The sequence below is a fragment of the Dreissena polymorpha genome, chromosome 9, assembly GCF_020536995.1.
Source record: "Dreissena polymorpha isolate Duluth1 chromosome 9, UMN_Dpol_1.0, whole genome shotgun sequence".
NCBI lineage: Eukaryota > Metazoa > Mollusca > Bivalvia > Myida > Dreissenidae > Dreissena > Dreissena polymorpha.
The window spans coordinates 29,735,026-29,752,967 of NC_068363.1; the positions used below are offsets into that span (position 1 = coordinate 29,735,026).

Below are 17,942 nucleotides of genomic sequence, written 5' to 3' on the forward strand. Positions count from 1 at the left end.
AAAATGTGAAGCTGCATGAGATGAACATGCATGCCAAATATCAAGTTGTTATGTTCAATATTTCAAAAGTTATTGCAAAACTTTACTGTAAGGTTAAAGTTTTGGGACAGAATGACAGACAGAAAGAAAGACAGACATGCCAAAAACAATTTACCCCCAATCTATCAATCAGGGGGCATAAAAATGCCCCGCCCCCTTGGCGGCAATGTTTTTCTACCAATCGGCGTCATTTTCGAACTCGTCCAAGATAACATTGGCATGAATTTTCTGACAAATTTTTATGAAGATCGGACAACAAATGTGGCGTCTAGCGTGTTAACAAGGTTTTACTAAAGCCATATTTAGCCATATATTGAAAAATACCCCGCCTCTTAGAAACCGTGTTTTTAAAGCAAACGTTACCATTTTCAAACTCATCCAATATATCATTGACTGGATTTCATGAAGATTGGACGATAAATATGGCCTCTAGAGTGTTAACAAGGCAAATGTTGACGCCGCATAACACACGACGACGGACAAAAGGCGATCACAAAAGCTCACCATGAGCACATTGTGCTCAGGTGAGCTAAACATGTTCAGATGTTTTGTGTGTACCTAAAAAGCATGCAAAATGAGGAGAAGAAACATGGAGCAAGGCTACGCAACATGCTGTTTTACGCCATATCTTCTCCAATACTTACCATATCCCCACTTAGCAGCCAAGTGCAGTGGAGTCTCTCCTATATCATTTACCGCATCCCCACTTAGCAGCCAAGTACAGTGGAGTCTCTCCCATATCACTCACCGTATCCCCACTTACCAGCCAAGTGCAGTGGAGTCTCTCCCATATCACTCACCATATCCCCACTTAGCAGCCAAGTGCAGTGGAGTCTCTCCCATATCACTCACGGTATCCCCACTTAGCAGCCAAGTACAGTGGAGTCTCTCCTATATCACTCACCATATCCCCACTTAGCAGCCAAGTGCAGTGGAGTCTCTCCCATATCACTCACCGTATCCCCACTTAGCAGCCAAGTGCAGTGGAGTCTCTCCCATATCACTCACCATATCCCCACTTAGCAGCCAAGTGCAGTGGAGTCTCTCCCAAATCATTGCCTGCGTTTACATCAACACGACTCCATAGGCTGTCCAAGAACAGAATGGCTTTCACACACTAAAATGAACGTGCAATGTGGACATATTATAATATTAGCAGCGCTCTGGGAAAACAGGGCTTAATGCATCTGCATTAAGTGTTGTCCCAGTTAAGTGTTGTCCCAGTTAAGTGTTGTCCCAGTTAAGTGTTGTCCCAGATGATCCTTTGCAATCTCCGTGTCAACTGGCGTTTTGCTAAGATATGTTAAACAATAACATAAAACGGGACAGCGTAGTCCCTGATTAGCCCGTGCAGATGGCACAGGCTAATCTACGACGCTGCACAGGCTAATCTGAGACGATATTTCCTTTAGAACAATAACATAAAACGGGACAGCGTAGTCCCTGATTAGCCCGTGCAGATGGCACAGGCTAATCTACGACACTTCATTCACATGTATTACGCCCGATTTACCCAGAGTGTAAGTCAGAGTCAGACAAGAGTGTTTGCTTATTGTTAATACTAATCTAAATATCACATCTAATATGGGGCTTGTCCTCAGCATTTTGGGTATATGACCCGTGAAATTGGGCATTTTAGAATCAATTTACTTTAAATTGGGAAAATTAGTATTGCTTGATTTTTAACTTTTAAATAATTATTGAAACAAATTGCATGACATATAAAATACTTAACATTAAGATATCAGTACAAAAAGTATTGATGAATTTAGCAATGAACAATATGTTAGTTTATAACCCTGAATAACTACTACATTACGGAACTATGCATCATTAGGTATTTCGACATATTGAACATTATTTGTTAAATGCCTTTATTTACTTCCTCATGTCCATTTTAGGCACATAAATGCAGTGGAATGTTGCCTTCATTGTCTATGGCTCGCACTTAACCCCCAAAATGAACCAAGAGTAACTAAAAATACAAAAGAGTTATAAGTACAAGAGATGCCTTCACAGGTGTGAAGCCTTTCTAACCATTTACCACTAAGTGTGAAGCCTATCTAACCCTTTACCACTAAGATACGTATTTTAACGCATTTGTAGTCATAAATATGTATGATATGTCTTTGTAAAGAAAGTCTCTTCTTAGCAAAAGTCTAGTTTAAGCGGAAAGTGTCATCCCTGATTTGACTGTGCGCACTGCACAGGCTAATCTGGGACGACAATTTACGCACATGCATTAAACCCCTTAATCACAGATCATCGCCCAAATCATGCTTTCATAGTTTTAGTAAGGCTCTGAGGAAGGGGCTCTTGTCTTCAATAATGTTGAAACAAGAAAACGTCGGAGATGGGTGATGCTCCCCAAAGGTTATTTTTGTCACAATATTGCACTTTATATTCAGATAAAAGGAAACCTCTTGAGGGGCATAACTTATAATAAGATGGATGGTTTAGCAACTTTAAAATGTCAAAGGGCCATAACTCTCCAAAAAAATCATATAACCAGAACCCACAAATAACATGCGCATTTCCTCAAAGTAGTTAAGCTTCCCATAAAGCTTCATTGAATTCTAATCAGTAGTTGGGGAGAAATAGCCCGGACAAGTATTGCACTATATGTACAGTTTAAAGAAAATTCAAAGGGCCATAACTCTGTGAAAAATCATCTGACCATAACCGGCTGATAATATGCACATCTCCTGTTGGTAGTGAAGCTTCCCATAAAGTTTCATTGAATTCTGGTCATTTGTTGCGGAGAAATAGCCTGGACAAGAATTTCACTATATGTACAGTTAATGGAAAATTTCAAGGGCCATAACTCTGTGAAAAATGATCCGGCCAGAACCCGCTGATAATATGCACATCTTCTCTTGGTAGTGAAGCTTCCTATAAAGTTTAATTTAATAACGGCCATTAATTGCTGAGAAATAGCCCGGACACAAATTGTGCACGGACGGACGGACACACGGACACAAGGACAAAGCGGCGACTATATGCTACCCAGGGATAACTTTGGCACATTTTCATTGATGGGCAAATACATTTTAGGCGTAGGTTTCATTGAAACCTGGATGAAAATTATATGAATACAAATAATGTGAGAGGGTTTAGCCTAAGATTGGCAACAGAATTAAACAAAACCCTGTTATGCTTTAACATTTAAATTTCTTAAAATAAACACACTTCATGAAATTTCTACCTGATTTTAGTTCAAAAATTGACCATTATTTGACAAGCATTTTAAATTGTGTAAACACTTTCAATTTGTTGCCTTATTTTTTTTCAAATATATTTAACAATTACAGCGGGACTACACAATTATTAAACTGTAATATAATGCGTTATCCTTATTAAGTCTGTCAGTAAAAAATTGCTTGAATTTGCAAATTCAAACTTAACCAATTTTGTGATTCTCATAAGTTAGATAGGTAGGCCCATACACAATAAAGGCTTTTGAATGAAACCTCATAAAGTATAAAACAAGTCTACATCGATGAAAACTGGGCTTAATACATGTGCATAATTTCTTCCCAGATTAATCTGTACAGTCTGCATCAGATAATCAGGGACGACACTTTCCGCTTTTATTGAATTTTTCTTAAAAAGGAAGGCTCCCCTGAACGAAACTCAAGTCTATGTGGTAAGTGTTGTCCCAGATTAGCCTGTGCAGACCTGTGGTAAGTGTTGTCCCAGATTAGACTGTACAGACCTGTGGTAAGTGTTGTCCCAGATTAGACTGTACAGACCTGTGGTAAGTGTTGTCCCAGATTAGCCTGTGCAGACCTGTGGTAAGTGTTGTCCCATATTAGCCTGTGCAGACCTGTGGTAAGTGTTGTCCCAGATTAGCCTGTGCGGACCTGTGGTAAGTGTTGTCCCAGATTAGCATGTGCAGACCTGTGGTAAGTGTTGTCCCAGATTAGCCTGTGCGGACCTGTGGTAAGTGTTGTCCCAGATTAGCCTGTGCAGACCTGTGGTAAATGTTGTCCCAGATTAGCCTGTGCAGACCTGTGGTAAGTGTTGTCCCAGATTAGCCTGTGCAGACCTGTGGTAATTGTTGTCCCATATTAGCCTGTGCAGACCTGTGGGAAAGTGTTGTCCCAGATTAGCCTGTGCGGACCTGTGGTAAGTGTTGTCCCAGATTAGCCTGTGCAGACCTGTGGTAAGTGTTGTCCCAGATTAGCATGTGCAGACCTGTGGTAAGTGTTGTCCCAGATTAGCCTGTGCAGACCTGTGGTAAGTGTTGTCCCAGATTAGCCTGTGCAGACCTGTGGTAAGTGTTGTCCCAGATTAGCCTGTGCAGACCTGTGGTAAGTGTTGTCCCAGATTAGCCTGTGCTGACCTGTGGTAAGTGTTGTCCCAGATTAGCATGTGCAGACCTGTGGTAAGTGTTGTCCCAGATTAGCCTGTGCGGACCTGTGGTAAGTGTTGTCCCAGATTAGCATGTGCAGACCTGTGGTAAGTGTTGTCCCAGATTAGCCTGTGCAGACCTGTGGTAAGTGTTGTCCCAGATTAGCCTGTGCTGACCTGTGCAGACCTGTGGTAAGTGTTGTCCCAGATTAGCCTGTGCGGACCTGTGGTAAGTGTTGTCCCAGATTAGCCTGTGCGGACCTGTGGTAAGTGTTGTCCCAGATTAGCCTGTGCAGACCTGTGGTAAGTGTTGTCCCAGATTAGCATGTGCAGACCTGTGGTAAGTGTTGTCCCAGATTAGCCTGTGCTGACCTGTGGTAAGTGTTGTCCCAGATTAGCCTGTGCGGACCTGTGGTAAGTGTTGTCCCAGATTAGCCTGTGCAGACTGCACAGGTCCATCTTAGATGACATTTGACGCACTTGCAATAAGTCTGGTTTGCTTAGAACGTGGATAAAACACACACATTTTACTCACAATGATGTTTTGATGTCTCTTCAATGCCGCCATGTGCAGTGGAGTGCGGCCCAGGACATCGGAGGCATCGGCAAGGCAACCGTTCATGGATTAAATGTCTATTAGTCCTGCCTGGACGTATAGTGCGGCCAAATGGAGAGCTGACAAGAAAAAGAGATTTCCTTAAAACATGAGTCATGCTCTGGGAATACCGGGCTTTATTAGCGCAAATGGGAGTCCCAGATTAGCCTGTGCAGTCTGCACAGGCTAATCAAGAACAATACTTTCCGCTTTCATGGAATGTTTCAGAAGATATTATTGAGATAAATGTTCTCACCAATTAATTTGCCTGAATTTCGAGCAATGAAAAAGGCTTCCACTGTGTTTACATAGTGAATGTCGATGACTGACGGTAGACATAGATATAAAACAATATATAAAAAAACAGATTTATTTTATGATTGAAATTTTTGACAACACTTAACTAAATTCATCTGATTCTGCGACCTTTGTAAAAATAAAATGCTTCATGTACGTCAAATTTGCAAACCTGTCAACATAATCATGCATTCCATTTAATATACATTGATGATGTTAATAATTATGACAATGTTTAATGATGATGATGTTGATGATAAACTTAATAGTAAATTATCACCTCCAACTCACATTATTAACTTTATAATTGAGCCCATTTCACGGTCCACAAATCTGAGCAATATTTAAATTTGCCCTCCACAACTCGAGATGGTTGCAGTTAAATTTGTTAAATCCATATAAGGATTACTGGTATGTGATTCGTTCACATCTAATTTTGAGATACACATTTAAATTTCATAAATAATCTAAAGAAAGCGTTGTATTTCACATAAATATATATAAATAACATGTTTGATGTATTAATTGAACGTACAATATTCATTGAAAGTACAATACAGAACAAGAGCACTGCATAACGGGTGCCAAAGCTCGGCTGTACTGTACAAGTACTGGTTCTAGGCCCAGAAAACGGACTCGAGAGCATTTCAAATAAGTAGGAATTACTTTCTATGCAATCGAGCTAAAATAAATAGGTTTAAACTAAACTAAAACTCGGCTGCGGGTGCAGTTTTGAATTAATTAAAGCTTGTAAGAATTTTTTTGAGAGTTCACAGTGACCTTGACCTTTAACCTAGTGAACCAACAATGGGTGTGGCATGTAGAACTCATCAAGGTGCATCATCATATGTAGTTTCAACGTTGTAGGTGGAAGCACTTTGATTTTAGAGGCAAAGGTCAGTTTTTAGCACGACGCGGACAGCGGACGCCTGACGGCGGACGACCAGCTGGCTATGACAATACCTCGGGATTTCTCCGAAAACAGCCGAGGTAATAACAAACTTCACTTATAAAGGTACTAACCAGTTTGGAATAGGAGTGTATTATTAGGTACATGTAGATTAACAGGAAGAAGGTCATCTGTCGCCGTCATTAAACATAAGAGTGATAAGAACCACTATGTACACAATGTATTCAAACATATTACCAAAATAATTTCAATGTTGACAAATATTAAACAAGGGACAAAATTGTCACAAAACCAGGTTTTCATTGTGAAAAAAAAATCTGATAAAGGGAGAAAACTCAAACTGAACTTTTGAAATGACCAAAAAAATTAACCCCCTTTGTAATTTTTTTTTTTAATCTATTTTTAGTCGTGGCGACCTTGACATTGGAGATATTGACGTGATTCTTTCGTAGGACACACCGTCCCATGATGGTGAACAAATGTGCCAAATGATTTTAAAATCTCACAATGAATGACATAGTTATGGCCAGGACAAGCTCATTTATGGCCATTTTTGACCTTTGAACTCAAAGTGTGACCTTGACCTTGGAGATATCGACGTAATTATTTCGCGCGACACACCGTCCAATGATGGTGAACAAATGTGCCAAATGATTTTAAAATCTGACGATGAACGACATAGTTATGGCTCGGACAAGCTCATTTATGGCCATTTTTGACCTTTGAACTCAAAGTGTGACCTTGACCTTGGAGATATCGACGTAATTATTTCGCGCGACACACCGTCCAATGATGGTGAACAAATGTGCCAAATGATTTTAAAATCTGACAATGAACGACATAGTTATGGCCCGGACAAGCTTATTCCGCCAGCCCGCCAGCCCGCCAGCCAGCCCGCCAGCCAGCCAACCAGCCCGCCCGCATTCGCCAATCTAATAACCAGTTTTTTCCTTCGGAAAACCTGGTTAACAAAAAACTTTTGTAGAATAAACAGTAAACAGTAAATTTAGAATAACTTGTGTAAACCGGTAAAAAAATAATTAAAACAAAAACAAACCATGGATGTTCCAAAATACAATTTCTATAAAGACTTCTGTATTCAATGAAAATCTTACATTTCAAGAATTTTGAAAGCAAACTACCACAGCCGTAAAACAGTGGTAAAATTGATACAGAAAATAGGGAACTCAAAAATCTCCAACTAATATCTGTATACATGTCTCAAGAAAAATAAAGATCACCTCCAATAAAGTTTGAAAAGGGCATGAATTTTAGGCATTCATTACAAAACATAACACTTTTTTTTCTCATATGTTTTATGCACATTTTCAATTTCCAGTGGATTTATTTAAAATATCAATAAGCGGTTTGCCTTATAGTCTCATATAGTATACACAATCAACAGACACTTGTAAAGACCATAAATAGTGACAAGTTTGCTCCTTAATTTTTGCTAAAGCTGGAAATATTAAAATTTATTTTATGCTTTCTGTTGGTTTATAGAGATATATCAGTGAATTAAAACTGATAAGTTACTGTTCAAACAGTGAAAATTATCGATAATTTTAATTGCTTTACTGGAAATACTTTTTATATATGTTTGGTTTCCCCATTGTGACCCAAAATTTTACCAAGGGCGGCTACTCTCTGTTCAATGTGTATAACAACATACGGATTAGCCCCCCTAGCTAACATGTAATGTAATCGGGGCGCCAAACAAGGAAATAGATTGTCTGGAATGGCAAAAATACAAAAATAATCACTTCAAAGCATTAATTAAAAAGAAAATGTGTTGGATTTCATGGAATATCGATTAAAATTGACTTGTGATCATAGAAAAGTATTTTTTCCCTTGTGGCTGCAAGTTTCACTTGTGAATTAAAATGGATATTCCACCAAATCCAATAAATATCCTCCATCTCTCTTACTGTCATCACTTTTTGCAGCTTCCACAGGCCTCGTACGAAGCGTCACGACATGTTTGAAGCACTGTAGACGCTCGAGAGGCGTACTGAAGTCGTTCAGCTTGGACAGCTCTTTCCGTGAGCCCGGCAAATTCTCCTCGTACTCGTGCGCGCATATGCAGGTGTACTAGACGTGTCTCCACCAAGTTAGGGTTCTTCTTGTTCAGATTTGAGTCATTTCTCTTCATGCAGTTGGTGATGGTAGCAAACAGGTGCTTGTGGACCACGTTCACTAGGTAGTTCTAAAAATTTAAAAGGAAATTCATAATTAATTGTTTTATAGAACTTATAAGTTAAGTAAGGGAGCATAACTAAACAAAGAATAAACAAGAGATGTGTCCTTATTGCGCCGCTTAGAAATAAAAAATCGTTGACCTTTGACCTTGAAGGATGACCTTGACCTTGAACTTCCACCACTCAAAATGTGCAGCTTCATGAGAACACCGCTTTGAAATTTGTATTATTTTTTTACCTTTGACATTGAAGGATGACCTTGACCTTGAACTGCCACCACTCACAATGTGCAGCTTTATGAGAACGCGCTTTGATTTTTTTTTTGACCATTGACCTTGAAGGATGACCTTGACCTTGAACTTCCACCACTCAAAATGTTCAGCTCCATGAGATACACATACATGCCAAATATCAAGTTGCTATCTTCAATAGTTTCAACAGAGCTCCAATAAAATGTTGGTCAAATTCTTATTTACTCCCTATTTTAAAACTTAATTCTTATTTTACCCCCTATTGATAAAATTAATTCTTAACAATATATTACAAAATAATTGTGTATTCATTGTTTTTGACACATCAACAAATTGAGTCATTTTCACATGAGCTTATAAATTCATCAATTATTGACGAAACCATGCTTTGGGTATTTGAACCTAATTGAAAGAATGCATGCAGCATAGACTTTCGACACTGAAATGGCTTTTTTGCCTTCTACGCTTCGGTCGGCCATTTTGATTTTTTATGTAAAACGGTCACTGACACTTCGGCTTAGGTCATAATGGCCTTTTGGTCACCGTTAAAGTCATATCAAAAACTATATTTAACATTTAATTTTAATGACATTTTGAATAGGTATACAGTATATTACTTGTGTATAAAAATTATGATAAAGGTAATTAACAAGGTACAATAAACAGTAATGACTCGCCTGCAATACTAGGAGAACAGAATCGAGACCGTTTGGCCTTTCGACTGTTCTTAGGTGTGGCTCTTCCTCACAGCAAACGCTTGAGTGACGTTGACTTAAAGTTGTAGTTTTAATTGAGCGCCTAGACGAGTCAGAACCGGGATGAAATGTTTACCGTATATAATTTGCTACTGGCAGTTTTATGCACGTTCAAAAATTTTGAATTCCTGTTTTATTTTTTCAATGCGTAACTTAACGCAAAGATTTTAAATCTAAATTATTATTTAAGAAATTTTATTCGTTTTTAGGCCTTTACGCATGTTATCTGGAGCACTGGTGAAAAAGTTATGGCCAATGTTAAAGTTTTTGGACGGACAGACAGACGCCATATATTAGACATTTGACTTTGGAGGATGACCTTCACCTTCACCTTTCACCACTCAAAATGTGCATCTCTATGTGATACACATGCATGCCAAATATCAAGTTGCTATCTGAAGCGACATAGAAGTTATGAGCATTTTTCGAAACATAAACGCAAAACCTAAACGCAAAGTGTGACGGAAAGACAGACAGACGGACGGTCCGATGACTGTATGCCATTCTTTGGGGCATAAAAATAATTTCAATTAATTAAAAAAGCTCACCATGAACACTGCATGCGCAGGTGAGCTAAAAGACATCAAGAACGGCTAATTCCCATTGTCACTCCATACCACATTTTATTATACAAGATCAGGACATTTGTTAAAAAGCCAACCATTTGCAAGCTTACTAACACATTTCCTGGATAAGTTTAATATGACATAGGAACAAGTGTCAGATCTTCTAAATCACATGCTTTTAAATTAACATTTAATTAACGTTCTGATAAAAATGAAAATTGTTTTCACTACGTTTTGTGAAACAAAAAGTAGCAGATGAAGATGCTATGTTTCAGAACTTAACCAAACCTTAATTGAGTTATAAAAAAAGAAAAGTTTAAATCTGTATGCAGGTCTTGATATTCACAATAGTCTCACTGATCTGGGCAATCTAAAACAAAATAAGACGCAGCTTGCTGTTTTAAAGATGATGCTATAGTCGTATTAACAACAAGAAATGTGTCCACAGGACACGGATGCCCCCAACTGTAACTTTGTCACTACATAAAAGTATAACTGTGTAAACGCTTGGTAGAAGTTATTAGCTTTTTTCAAATCCTAAACGCAGATTTCGAACCTAAACGCGGACCCTAAGTTCAAGGTCAAGGTCACAGGGGTAAAAATTTGTGTGCGTATGAAAAGGCCTTGTCCATATACACATGCATGTCAAATATGAAATTGCATCTGAAGCGACAAAGAAGTTATGAGCATTTTTCGAAATCTAAACGCAAAGTGTGACGGTCAGACAGACAGACAGACAAACGGACAGTCCGATCACTATATGCCCTCCTTTGAGGGCATTAAAATGTCTTAGAATATCAAAATAAATCAGAAAGTCATATAAACTAGAGAGCGGACAACATGCTTAATCCTTGAAATGCACTAAGTGACCCCGTGACATAGTTTTAGACCCGGCATGACCCATATTCGAACTTGACCTAGATATTGTCTTAAGACAACTTGTTACCATGTTTAGTAAAGATCAGATGAAAACTACTTCAATTAGAGAGCGGACACCATGCTAAATCCTTGAAATGCACTAAGCGACCCCGTGACCTAGTTTTTGACCCGGCATGACCCATATTCGAACTTGACCTAGATATTGTCTGGATACAACTTCTGACCAAGTTTGGTAAAGATCGGATGAATTAGAATTATTTGAATTAGAGAGCGGACACGAAGTGTGACTGACCGACCGACCGACCGACCGACGGACAGTGCGAAAACTAAATACCCCCTTTTCTTCGAAATGGGGGCATAAAAAGAAAAAAAAATGAAACAAAATAAAACATCTGGAAAATTCAATTCATATAAAATGGTTCCGGCAACTAAGAAAAAAGTTCAGTAACTTGTTGTTCCTGTATTGTAGACATAAATAATTACCACCAGACTGTCCTTCAGGACTAACTGCATGGCTCTCGTCACCTGACCAGACATCAAATCCTGAAGTAGAAGAAAAAACCGGCGTTTTATGATCAATGAACTTGAGAAGTCTAATTTATTGAATGATGACCATAATATTCAATCCTTCAAAACACCTATCTGTTTTATGTGTTTTGATAGTGAATTTCCTTACAACATTGGAACTTCATCTATTCATATTTGGAAATAGCTTAAAAATATGAATCCAGCGATTTCCCTCTATATTAATATGGTACCAGTAAACAGTACCATTCCCATATCTGATACATGTATTTGAACCTTTTTTGAATCCATATTATCTAATAAACAGGGCTAATTTCCCAAATTGGACCAGATCTCGTGCCATTCCCCAAAAGGAGGAAAGCTGTTTATACCCGATTGTATTTGTTTTCAAACAGCTTCAAAATCTATCCCCTAAAGTTATTTAATAGTTTCACTGACAAAAGCGACACTTTTTCACTATTGATAATATAGTTTCTGTTTTTGTAAAGTAACTGTTTTAAGTGTTTTAAAAGTTAAGCAGAAAGCTACATCAAACGGACTCTATTCAAGGGTTGGCTTCACTACGCTTTCTCAAACCCTTCCAAACCAATAGAATGTTACTTGATTTTTTAATTTGTTTACTAACACATATGTCAACTAAAAGAAGACCAATACATTAAAATGATAACAATAAAGTCAAATAAATAACTTGATCCAAAAACAATCAAAAACTGGCCGCTACAAATTGGATCAATCGATCCTGTACCACAAGTGCAGGAGTGACAGATCCCGAGAACTTCTGATAGTCTATGCAGAATGTCAGCAACAGCTGGTCAAGATTCTCCTTGGTTTTGGCACTTCCTGTCAAACAGAGCTCTTTAAAGTAATCGTAACTTTCTGCGAACTATTTAATTTAGCTTTATCGTTTTAACAACCTAAGGTTTATTTAAACGCTTTCGAGTACATTCCTTTCTTGTAAATAACCATAACGTGGTTTCTTTTTTGTGGAGATCTAAAGAAGCCCCCACAGTGGGAATCAAACCTGTGAACTCCCAGTTTAAATCTTGATTTAAAAAAAAATAAGGAAAATTTCTCTGTCTTTCATTGTTGTATTTACTGTTGAGAAAAGTATGCCTCATTTGCATTTACGCCAGCGCAATGATCTCTGCACTACATGCATTGATGAAGTCCTGAAAAATGCTATTCAATACTACCAAGAGATGTGTTTGTTAGAAACACAATGTCCCCTATTGCGTCGCATTGAAGCCATATATTTGACCTATGACCTTGACCTTTCACCAATCAAAAAATGCAGCTCGAGGAGATACACATGCATGCCAAATATCAAGTTGCTATCTTCAATAATGCAAAAGTTATTGTAAAACTTTAACCAAGGTTAACGTTTTGGGACACACACAATGAATGAATGAATGAATGTTAGACGGACAGACAGGCTAAAAACAATATGCCCTCGATCTTTCGATCCGGGGGCATAACAAAAACTTTGAAATTTTACTTTAAATAATGGGTTGAGTCATTTTGATGACATATTTCACATTGAAAGTTCTATTACTGAAACAAATTGTTGTTTGTAAAATAGTTATGACTGCCCCCTCAAGGTTAAAATTAATGTTCCCATATATGATGTTTTTTGGTAAACATTACATCGTACATATTTAATTGCATTTTCAGCATGAATATGATGATCTTATATTGAATAATTGTTAGAAAACACATATGATAATAGTTAAACAGAATCGACATAATTACAACAAGAGATGTGTTTGTCACAAACACAATGCCCACTACTGCGCCGCTTTCAGTTTGATACATGTTTTTTTACCTTGACCTTGAAGAATTACCTTGACCTTTACCTTTCACCACTCAAAATGTGCAGCTCTATGAGATACCCATGCATGCCAAATATCAAGTTGCTATGTGAAAGGACATAGAAGTTATGAGCATTTTTCGAAACCTAAATGCGAAACCTAAATGCAAAGTGTGAAGGAAGGACAGACGGACGGACGATCCGATCACTATATGCCCTCCTTCTGGGGCATAAAAACATACATGATAAACAACTATAAACAGGCTTCAATTCACAACAGACTGAGATTATTTTAATGAATTTAAAAAGGGCACTTACCTATGACTTGCTGACCCTTGACCGTGTTTTGGAAGACATGCTTACACAACCCCATCATTTGGGTGACAGTCACTTGCAGGTGAAACCCCTCCCCTAAGAGAGATGGCATTATCTTGCCTGAAAAGATTTAAGACATCCAGTCATCTATAAGATCGGTGCTCTGCAAAAACTGGGCTTAATGCACTTGCGTAGTGTCCTCCCAAATTAGCCCGTGCCTTTCCCACAGGTTAACCAGGGACAACACAGGCTGCCAAAACTGGATTATTTTATTCGAAGAGACCACCTTTAAACAAAAAATTCCCTGAAAGTTCCATCCCGGATGCGCATGTTTAAAGCTATTCTAAAGAAAGGACAAGTAGTTTGAACGGTAAAATAGTTATTAACAAACACAATTCTCATACAAAAGACAGTAGAAGCTGAAGTAAACATCAACAAGAGATGTGTTCGTCAGAAACACAATGCCCCCTATTGCGCCGCTTTGAAAAAAATAAAATTTACCTTTGACCTTGAAGGATGACCTTGACCTTGAACTTCCACCACTCAAAATGTGCAGCTTCATGAGAACGCCGCTTTGAATTTTTTTTTATTTATTTTTTTGACCTTGAAAGATGACCTTGACCTTCAACATCCAGCACTCAAAAATGTGCAGCTTCATGAGAACGCCGCTTTGAATTTTTTTTTATTATTTTTGTTTTTTGTTTGACCTTTGACCTTGAAGGATCACCTTGACCGTGAACTTCCACCACTCAAAATGTGTAGCTTCATGAGATACACATGCATGCCAAATATCAAATTGCTATCTTCAATATTGAAAAAGTTATGGCAAATGTTAAAAATTTCGGACGGACAGATGCCATATATTTGACATTTGACCTTGAAGGATGACCTTGACCATCAGCTTTCACCACTCAAAATGTGCAGCTCCGTGAGATACACATGCATGCCAAATATCAAGTTGCTATCTTCAATATTGCAAAAGAATTAATAAAATAAGCGATTTGGGCCACCTATATTTGACCTCTGACCTTGAAGGATGACCTTGACCTTGACTTTTCACCACTCAAAATGTGCAGCTCCATGAGATGCACATGCATGCCAAATATCAAGTTGTTATCTTCAATATTGCAAAAGTATTTATAAAATAAGCGATTTGGGCCACATATATTTGACCTCTGACCTTGAAGGATGACCTTGACCTTTCACCACTCAAAATGTGCAGCTCCATGAGATACACATGCATGCCAAATATCAAGTTGCTATCTTCAATATTGCAAAAGTATTCATAAAATGAGCGATTCTGGCCACATATATTTGACCTCTGACCTTGAAGGATGACCTTGACCTTTCACCACTCAAAATGTTCATCTTCATGAGATACACATGCATGCCAAATATGAAGTTGCTATCTTCAATATAGCAAAAGTTATTGCAAAATGTTAAAGTTGGCGCAAACAGACAGACCAACAGACAGGGCAAAAACAATATGTCCCCCACTACTATAGTGGGGGACATAAAAAGTTATGGCCATAAAAGTTTTTGGACGGACAGTAGGGCTGTCACGATTCACCGGTATATCGGTATATCGCGGTGCATGTCGTGAAAAAAATCGAACTGCGGTACGGCGTTGCCGCAACGGTTTTGTTAATATTATTATATTAGCACAGATATAAATATATTACATAATTATTTTGATATAGATATCGTTTTGAAAACTGTAGAAGCGATTCAAATGGGCTAAATAAATAATCCGTTCATATCCAGGTCAAGCAAGCGCTTCCACTGGTAGATGTTTAACTTTCACGTTTTAAATACGGCGATGTATGGGTCCGTACCTTTTTGGAATTTGGGACAGATTTCTTTTGCAAATAAGTTCATAATTATCCAAAAGATGTTTACTCTATTTCTTAGTTTCTTTCTTAAGTATATTGATCGTTCAAAGCATGGCACTTCCGAATCATGTTATCTTAAGATTATGAATAAGTCTAGGAAGAGTCAGAACGCTACGGATTTTCAATACTGGGCCCGCTGACTCCGCATTTTAAACATGCCCTTGAAGCCTTCGATTTACACAGATCGTAGTCACAGCTATTGTAAACAACATGGCGGACATTTTAGAAAAAGACGCGAATAACAATAACAATAACAATGACTACTTCTATTAAGTTTATTACAGTTTCTTTTACAGTTTCTAGTCATACTATGATACCAGTGTTTTCTGATTATTGAGTTTAATAAAGTTTGTAAAACTTGTTATTCTGCTGTTTTCTTCACAGATACATATTCTGTAAAATATCCGGGAAGTACCGCGAAACAGTGTTGCCGTACCACGATATACCGCGGTACGCTCATGGCGTATCGTGACAGCCCTAACGGACAGACAGACTGACACACATACTGACACACTGACGGACAGTTCAACTGCTATATGCCACCCTACCGGGGGCATAAAACCCCATAAAATCAACAATAGACACGCCTATTTGGAATTGTTCCACAGCTTGATTATCCCGGATCATCACTTTTTGCTGCTTGTCGTTTTGAGACATGGCCTCCCATTGGTCAGTTCCCATCCTAATTCGCAAACAATCAACCAATAGCTTCTGACGTAAGACACTGTATTTTGTCTCCTGAGCCTGCAATTAAAATTGAACAGTTATTATTATAATCTGCAAATCTTTGTATTCTCTTATTAAAGAGTAAATACATATTGGATTTAAAAACATGAGATGTTATTGCAAAACTTTAAACAAGGTTAAAATTTTGGGACACACACAATGGATGAATGAATGAATGACAGACAGACTGACAGGCCCAAAACAATATACCCCAGATCTTTCGAACCGGGGGCGTAAAAATATGCAATTAAAACAACCGAATTACTTTTAAAGTTAACAATCTAAATGCCACAGTGGACCTCTATAGGCTGGCTAATCAATTAAGTTCAATTTCATATTTAACAAACGGCATACATTGATATTTGGGCATACATGTAACTATGACTTCAATTTGCTAATGATGAATGAACAAGAGCTGTCACCATAGGATGACTTATGACCCCTATAAAAGCTTGATAGAAGTTATGAGCATTTTTCGAAATCTAACGCAGATTTCGAAACCTAAATGCGGACCCTAAGTTCAAGGTCAAGGTCACAGGGGTCAAAATTTGTGTGAGTATGGAAAGGCCTTGTCCATATACACATGCATACCAAATATGAGGGTTATATCTCAAGGGACATAGAAGTTATGACAATTTTTCAAAACGTAAAGGAAGATTTCAAAACCTAAACGCGGACCATAACTTCAAGGTCAAGGTCACAGGGGTAAAAAAAAATTTTCTTATTGAAAGGCCTTGTCCATATACACATGCATACCAAATATGAAGGTCATTTCTCAAGGGCCATAGAAGTTATGATCATTTTTCGATCAATTTGTATGGTCTTGTTTATAGGTGGGGGTGATGTTGGTAAACAAGTATGCAAAATATGAAAGCAATATGTCAAGGGACAATGAAAATAAATGGGGGTAGTACGAAAACTTTAACATTTGCTGCATATTCTAAGTGGAAAAGGGGCCATTATTATAACAAAATGCTTGATAGAGTTGTCTGCTCGTGTTTACAGGTTGGGGTCTTGTAGGTAAACAAGTATGCAAAATATAAAAGCAATATGTAAAGGGACAAAGAAAATATTTGGGGTAGTACGAAAACTTTAACATTTGCACGGAGACGCTAAGGCTAACGCAGACGCCGATGCCGGGGTGAGTAGGATAGCTCCACTAAATATATTTCATAAATAATAGTCGAGCTAAAAATCCAACAAAAACCAGATCACTTGAAAATCCAACATTACATAGGCCACTTAAAGATTCAACATTATGTTCCACTTTTATTTCTTACATAAGCCGTGCTCTGTGAAAAGGGGGTTTAATGAATGAGCGTAAAGTGTTGTCCCAGATTAGCCTGTGCAGTCCACACAGGCAAATCAGGGACAACACTTTCCGCCTAAACTGGATTTTTGCTAAGAAACTTTTTTGTAAACGAAAAAACCCATAAAAGCAGAAAGTAAAGTAACTGATTAGCCTGTGCGGACTTCACAGGCTAATCTGTAATGACACTTTAAGCACATGCATTTAGCTCAATGTTCACAGAGCATGTCTCATATCTCTTTTGCGTACCTTGCTGACCCCACAGAAGTTGATAGAACTCGTTATAACTGGTCGGCAGTCTGGAATAGTCAATAATTTGTTTGCATCGCCTGGAAAGCAACTAAATAATTAACAATTACCATACTAATAGGTAAGTGAACGTCAGGAATTACACACTTTGATTTTGGGGTGCTATTTGTAAAACTTTTGGCTGTTTTGGACATACTTTGGAGATTTTCATCAAATAAAAGGTGTTTTATCATAGATGGACGCTTCCTGCTGGCAACCACAACGACATATGTGTGC

At 38.0% G+C, this 17,942-nt stretch overlaps 2 protein-coding genes across 8 annotated transcripts in view; both read right to left on the minus strand.

Annotated features, from left to right (window-relative positions):
• The window catches only part of LOC127843889 (endonuclease/exonuclease/phosphatase family domain-containing protein 1-like), a 470,950-nt gene extending 465,883 nt beyond the window's left edge, over positions 1 to 5,067 (minus strand). For 3 of the 4 annotated variants that reach the window (XR_008032403.1, XR_008032404.1, XM_052373789.1), the window contains exon 1: positions 4,237 to 4,399. Coding sequence is in view for 1 of the 4 variants with exons in the window: in XM_052373785.1 (XP_052229745.1) it covers positions 1,048 to 1,095 (48 nt within the window). In the remaining 3 variants the exon portion in view is untranslated. Of the gene's footprint in view, positions 1 to 1,047; positions 1,157 to 4,236; positions 4,400 to 4,927 lie in introns of those variants that run through there. The other variant, XM_052373785.1, reaches the window with a different exon arrangement.
• Positions 4,933 to 17,942, minus strand: part of LOC127843887 (uncharacterized) — a 71,714-nt gene continuing 58,704 nt past the window's right edge. Inside the window, exons 3-9 of one of the 4 annotated variants that reach the window (XM_052373783.1) lie at positions 17,667 to 17,716; positions 15,970 to 16,126; positions 13,494 to 13,610; positions 12,114 to 12,208; positions 11,327 to 11,386; positions 8,123 to 8,400; positions 4,933 to 5,067 (exon numbers count right to left, since the gene is read on the minus strand). In XM_052373783.1, the coding sequence (XP_052229743.1) occupies positions 8,128 to 8,400; positions 11,327 to 11,386; positions 12,114 to 12,208; positions 13,494 to 13,610; positions 15,970 to 16,063 (639 nt within the window). In that variant the 5' untranslated portion in view covers positions 16,064 to 16,126; positions 17,667 to 17,716 and the 3' untranslated portion in view covers positions 4,933 to 5,067; positions 8,123 to 8,127. The remainder of the gene's footprint in view (positions 5,068 to 8,122; positions 8,401 to 11,326; positions 11,387 to 12,113; positions 12,209 to 13,493; positions 13,611 to 15,969; positions 16,127 to 17,666; positions 17,717 to 17,942) is intronic. The other 3 variants (XM_052373781.1, XM_052373780.1, XM_052373782.1) reach the window with 3 other exon arrangements.